General features: G+C 51.3%; 1 protein-coding gene across 5 annotated transcripts in view; it reads right to left on the bottom strand.

The window, feature by feature from the left end:
• ANKS3 (ankyrin repeat and sterile alpha motif domain containing 3) overlaps window positions 1-6,207 on the bottom strand; it is a 30,144-nt gene extending 23,937 nt beyond the window's left edge. For 3 of the 5 annotated variants that reach the window (XM_044391552.3, XM_044391551.3, XM_026520401.4), the window contains exons 1-4: window positions 6,047-6,207; window positions 3,355-3,526; window positions 586-784; window positions 266-387 (exon numbers count right to left, since the gene is read on the bottom strand). In XM_044391552.3, the coding sequence (XP_044247487.1) occupies window positions 266-387; window positions 586-784; window positions 3,355-3,524 (491 nt within the window). In that variant the 5' untranslated portion in view covers window positions 3,525-3,526; window positions 6,047-6,207. Of the gene's footprint in view, window positions 1-265; window positions 388-585; window positions 785-3,354; window positions 3,527-6,046 lie in introns of those variants that run through there. The other 2 variants (XM_057315078.1, XM_044391554.3) reach the window with 2 other exon arrangements.
• Window positions 6,208-6,243: the final 36 nt, after the last annotated feature.

The following is a 6,243-nucleotide window of genomic DNA, read 5'->3' on the forward strand; positions in this document are numbered from 1 at the left end:
CACGTAATTCCCCCAGCAACTCCATCACACAGCTATTGCTGTCCCGTTTTCAGATGAAGAAAATGAGGCTCAGAGCCCTGGAAGTGCTGCACCCAGTGTCCCCTGCCAGATGCAGGAAAAAGCTGGGACTATCCCCAAGCTTCCCACGCCTGGGCAAGCCTGTCCCCTCTGCCCAAGGCAGGGGCTACCCTGCATGCTGGCTCGTGGCTGCCTCCCCAGCTGCCCTCCCCAGAGTCAGAGCAACCACTAAAGGCCTGGTAATCACCTCACGTTGGCATTCGCTCCACTGTCCAAAAGGAACTTGACCATCTGTTGGTGTCCAGCGCTGGTGCAGTGGAAGAGGGCAGTCCAGCCGTGAATGTCTTTCATTTCCAGCTCGGCACCTTGCTTCAAGAGAACACAGAATGCTCGTTACAGTCTCAGCAGCTCTGTGTGGGGCGGGTGCGCTCCAGGCTGTCATGCTGCAAGAATCGAAGTGATTACACGAGCACACGCAAATATGCCACAGTCTACAGTGGCTCACGTCTCCGCCAGAGCAGCCAGGAGCCCCTCGTGTTTCTGGGCCTGAGTCCCCTCGTCGCTCACCTGGAGAAGAAAGTAGGCGATGCTCTCGTTGCCACAGCTGGAAGCCAGCATCAGCGGAGTCTGCCCTTCTGGGGTCGGCACGTTCACGCTCACCCCCGCCTCGAGCAGCAGGTGCACAATGGTATCATGTCCGATGTAGGAGGCATACATCAGTGGGGTCCAGCCGCCACCATTCTTCTTATTCAAATCTAACTCCCTCCTAAACAAACGCAAGATATGCCAGACACGTCCAGCCACCTCACATGTGAGCTTTACCAAAGCTCTCAACAAGGCCGGGCCAAGAGGAAGAGCCCGAAATAAGCCAGGAAGCAGAAGTCATCTGCCACCCTGGACGTCATGGGGGAAGGGAGGCAGGCGGGGAAACCATGAAGTTTCCCGTACGGCTGCCGCTGCACAGTCCTCAGAGCTGTCTTCCTCTGACTGCACGTTCTCATCGGCCCCTCCTCCTACCCCAAGGCCAGCAGCTCTTCTTTCCTACCCCAGCTACACAGATGGTTCCCACCAGGGGTGATTTTGTGCCCCCAGAGACATTTGGCAAAGTCTGAAGACATTACTGGTTGTCACAACTGGGGAAGGAAAAGCTACTGGCATCTAGGGGGTGGAGGCCACGGACGTGGCTAACCATCCTACATGCACAGGTCCCCAAAGGAGAATGATCTGTCTCGGACATCAGGAATGCCAGAGTCAAGGAACTGTGACCTGGAGACTTGACTGCCTTCTACCAACAGACCAGAATCTGCTAGTGTGGGGCTGGGTGGGAAGGGGAAGGGACTCAGAAAATGGACAACATCTCTCCCTTGTCACCTATAGAAACATTCTTTAAAAATCATTAACCAGGGGCCCCTGGGTGGCTCAGTTGTTAAGCGTCTGCCTTCTGCTCAAGTCATGATCCCAGGGTGCTGGGATCAAGCCCCACCTAGGGCTCCCTGCTCGGCGGGAAGCCTGCTTCTCCCTCTCCTACTCCCCTGCTTGTGTTCTCTCTCTCTCTGTCAAATAAATAAAATCTTTAAAAGAAAATTAAAATTTAAATTTAAAATTTAAAAAAAAAAATCATTGACCGGGGTGCCTAGGTGGCTCAGTCGGTTGGGCATCTGCCTTCGACTCGGGTCATGCTCCCAGAGTACTGGCATTGAGCCCCACACTGGACTCCCTGCTCGGCGGGGAGACTGCTTCTCCCTCTATCTGCTGCTCTGCCTGCTTGTACTCCCTTTCTCTCTGTCAAATAAATAAATAAAATCTTTTTAAAAATAAAAAAATAATAATCATTGACCAGAGAATCTTTGTTATTGATTCCCATCAAAATTCTGGAAAAAGTGTTTCCCACAGGAAAAAAACCATGGGCTTCCCAGCCCAGAATCTGGGGCTGGGGCATGGAAATGACATCCACACAAAGGATACCCAGAAAAGTTGATGCCCCACAGCCTTTCCTCTGGCACAATCCCTGCTTCCAGTGGAGACGACTGACAATCAATCCCCAGTCTGTGCCTCTCAGAGGTACGCACACCGGAAGCTACACCAGACAATTATTTTCCATTCACTAGCATCTTCTGTTGACTCTAGGCTGCCATGCAGCCATTCCAGAAGGTCCTGATCCCAGGAATACAGTGGCAGCCACTGGCTGGGAGAGCACACAGAGACTAGCTCGTCCTGGCCACACGACCTTCACTGAGGGATGAACGCTCAGTTCCATGGGGAGAAGAGCTTCGCCCCTGGTAGAGCATCTCTGATGCTCTGACATGTCTAGTCTGGCCCAATCCTCCCTTCGGAGGCCTTCCCTCGGCTCAGGCCCCCGGTCTATGCTTACTGTGGGCGAGCTTTGGTGTCAGCTAGGGCCACAATCCCAATCAGAGTACAAACACTTCCCCTCTTCCCTGTGGAGCCATTCGGGACTGTGCATTTAAACAGCACACCCAAAGGCGTAAAAGTCCAAGAATGCCAAAGGAGCAGAGTTGTAACTGGGGTCTCGGTGACCCTATGAGAGAATGTGCAGCCTGTGTACCCAGCTGCACATTCCTAAGGCCACCTGGTACAGGAGTACAAACACTGTCCCCTACCACAGGGCTGCACCTGTACTCAACTAGCCAGATATTCATAAGCGAAGGCTATGACTTGAGAACCAGAAACCTGGGGCTTAAACGAGGCTTTGCTTTGGCTCCCCAGGAACTGAAAAAGCCACATATGGGTATGGACACAGGTCGTTTCTCCAAGTTATCAATGAAAAACTGAAACAAGGAGGTAGGCAGGTAAGGGGGTGGAGGAGAGGAGATGGGTCCTTTTCCAAAAACTACATTAACATATGTGTAAGACTGCAGGTGGAAATCCCCAGAGAGGAAGATAAACCCCACCTCCTACTCTTCTATGGCAAAAGCTAGAAGGGACAGGAAAGCAAAAGAGATAAAAATGAACCTTCTGGGGAAAGAAGGCCACAGGACATCACTTTCTAACTTTATTTTTGTTTTGTCTGAACATTTCTGCAATTCATAAAAACCATAAAATGACTCTAAAGAAAGCCTGAAATGTTTCATAAGCCTGTGAAAAAAGTTTAAGCCCTTTCTTTCTTCCGAGCAGTACAAACTGACTTCCTTATTAGTGCCCAGCATAAATCATTACTGACAACCGTGTGAGAGATACAGGGATTGATCTGTGTGCATGAAATATCTACGACTGTGCGAGACGCCATGAGCTTACTGACAGCTCTGCCTGGGATCTGAAGCCACAGAGACAGTACACAAAATTTAAGCAGAAGGAACATTCCCCAAGATCTCTTACCGCTGCACACATTCCTTCACCACTTCATACTGGCCGATGGAAGCAGCTGTGTGAAGATCCAACGGGACGGCCAGCTCCTCCCTGCTGACCTGAGCTCCCAGCCCATGCCACATGGACAAGCTGCGGTTCAGGAGTTCTGGCTCACTGGCTTCATCGCTAAGCTCCGACATCACTGTGGAGGGAAACCCAGAGGTTAGGTCTTTCCTTCCTGATTGTTCCAGGGAGTGAAACAGGGTGGTCGCACTCCTATCTACAGTAGGCCACTATGTCACTACCCTAGCAGACTCGATGCAGTCAACAGCTGGGACAGACTTAGAAAATTTTCATTAAATACTATATGGCTTTGGGCAGCTCCATCCTGCTAATACTGGTGAGCTCGTCACCAGATAGAAAAAGAGGAGCATATATAGTAAGTCACACACTGCGGTGTATACTTTCCTTCATCAGTCCTCAGGCCCCAGTTCAGCAAAGGCAATTCTCCAGCAACTCAGGAAGCCTGACAACCTCTTGGATGGGCAGTCAAGAAATGCTAACTGAGTCACTGGACCAAATCACCTCCTGGGTGTGGTGGGAAAGAACCCTAGACTTGGGAGTTATATCAAAATCCAGCTCTGCTATTTAACATCTCTAGCCCCTAGTTCCTTGCTGTCTAACGGGGACATAGCTCAAAGGGCTGCTGTTAAAACACATGGAAGAATGGATAAATAAATGGTAGAATAGCATATGATGGAACGCTAGTAATAAGCAGAAGGAACAGTTGATATGCATAACATACGAACGAATCTCAAACACAACTGTGCAAACAGAAGCCAGACTCAAAGCCTACCTACTGTATGAGTTCATTTATATGACATTTTAGAGAAAACAAAATGGAAGGGCTGGAGGACAGATCAGTGGTACCAGGGATTAGGAATAGGGGAATTACAAAGGGACAGCAAGAGGAAATTTGGGGGTAACATAGTTGTTCTGTATCTTGATTGATCAGCATTAATCAAACCTCATAGACCCAAACACTAAATGAGTGGATTTTACTGTATAAAAATTTTAAACAAATAGGGCACCTGGGTGGTTCAGTCGATTAAGCATCTGCCTTCGGCTCAGGTCATGATCCCAGAGTCCTGGGATCAAGCCCCACATCGGGCTCCCTGCTTGGCAGGGTGTCTGCTTCTCCCTCTACCCTTCCTCCCTGCTCATGATCTCTCTCTCTCTCTCTCTCTCTCACTTTCTCTCTCTCAAATAAATATCTTTAAGAAAAAAAATTTTTAAACAAATAAATCTTGAAAAGAAAGTCCCAGCACAGAAACTAGGATGTGATTGGTGTTCAACAAATGTTAATTGAGTAGGAATCCACCTATGAACTCCTTGAAAGTGGGAGAGAGGGTGGGTGGGGATGGGGGGGATTACAGACTGGTAAAAATCTGTGGGGTGATGGAACTTTCCCAGAGATGCAACACCACCAGGATGAGAAGTCTATGATTATGACAGTCCCTTATCCTGGGAATCCTAACCAAATCGATGCCAAGCCCTTAGCTTCCTATAAGAACCTTTAGGTCCAAGAATAACATTTGTATCCTACTCTATCATGGGTGGAAAGAACAAGGAAGCAAATATAGAAAAGAGAGAAAAGGAGAAAACAAAGGTCAGGTCCATTTAGATGGCCTAAAAGTGCCCCAGCAATTCACATATGCCATTAGGACCTCAGTCTTTACTAAAGAATGCTTCCAAGCTCCAGGTAACAGATGAGATAGCCAACCAACCAACAAGCCACCAATTTGGGGGACAAAGAATGCGTAAGCCCTTGGCCACAGTATGTGTACATGTGAGGGGGGCTGTAGGTAACCAAGTTCAGAGCAAAGCCCTGCTTTCTGGTACCACCACCTCCTCACACCCACGGGGCCTGAGATCAACCAGCTTTCTCACTTTGCAGGTGAAAAACCCCAACCTGAACAATCCTGGCCAATAAATACTGGATAAGAACCCAAATAAGTTGAGCACCAGCTCAGAGCCCCTTTCAATACACCCCTCAAGCCTTCTATGGGTGTGTCTCTTCTACTCCAAATGCCTCCTCCAGGGTGGAGCCCAGATGGTCTCTCCCATCACTGAAGGGTCACACAGCTGACACCTGCAGGGTGGGCGGCAATCAAAGCCAGACCCGGCTCAAGGAGCCTAGGTGGGGAGAACTCGGATGCCAAGTGGCCATAAAGCTACTGCTACTTCCTTTATCACCCCACCACATGCCACATACTCTACAATGATGGGGTATTTGTTATGAGTAAAACAATTATGCTCATCCATGTATTTGTATACTCGCTCAGTGGCCGTTCCTTTAACCCAAAAATCTTAACTAAAAAATAATGACGCTGGTGGTCGGCCGCCACGCCTACAGAGAGGAAGTCTCGGCGCGTGTGCCTTTCGCGGGGACCGGGGTTCCCACCCTGGTTCTCAGGCCCTGGGGAGGGTCCTTCGGGAACACCCCGAGCCCCGACTGCACTGACGTCCCTTGACGCCTCCTCCCGGTAACCCTACACGGCACGTGGCTCTGTCGTCCCAGCCGCACGGCTGCAAAAGCGGAAGCGCAGTCAGACGCTCACGCGGCGAGCAAGCGGCAAGGCCGAGCAGTCTGGCGCCGGGCCCCGCAGGCGGGCTGCAGGTGCCGGCACCAGGCTGGGGGCCCGGCCGCCAGGGAGCCTACCTGCGCTGGGTCCGGGGCAGCCGCCGCCGACGCTGTCGCCGCCGCACTCCCTCAGGAACTCCCTCGCCGCCACGCACGCCCGGGCTCCCTCCGCGCGGGATGCCGCCGCAGCGCCCGGACGCTGCGGCCCCGCTCCCGCCCCGGAAGTGGTTGCGGGAGGCGCGGAGCACGCCGGGACGCTCGCTGGGCCGCGGGGC

The sequence above is a fragment of the Ursus arctos genome, unplaced genomic scaffold (genome assembly GCF_023065955.2).
Source record: "Ursus arctos isolate Adak ecotype North America unplaced genomic scaffold, UrsArc2.0 scaffold_2, whole genome shotgun sequence".
Lineage (NCBI taxonomy): Eukaryota > Metazoa > Chordata > Mammalia > Carnivora > Ursidae > Ursus > Ursus arctos.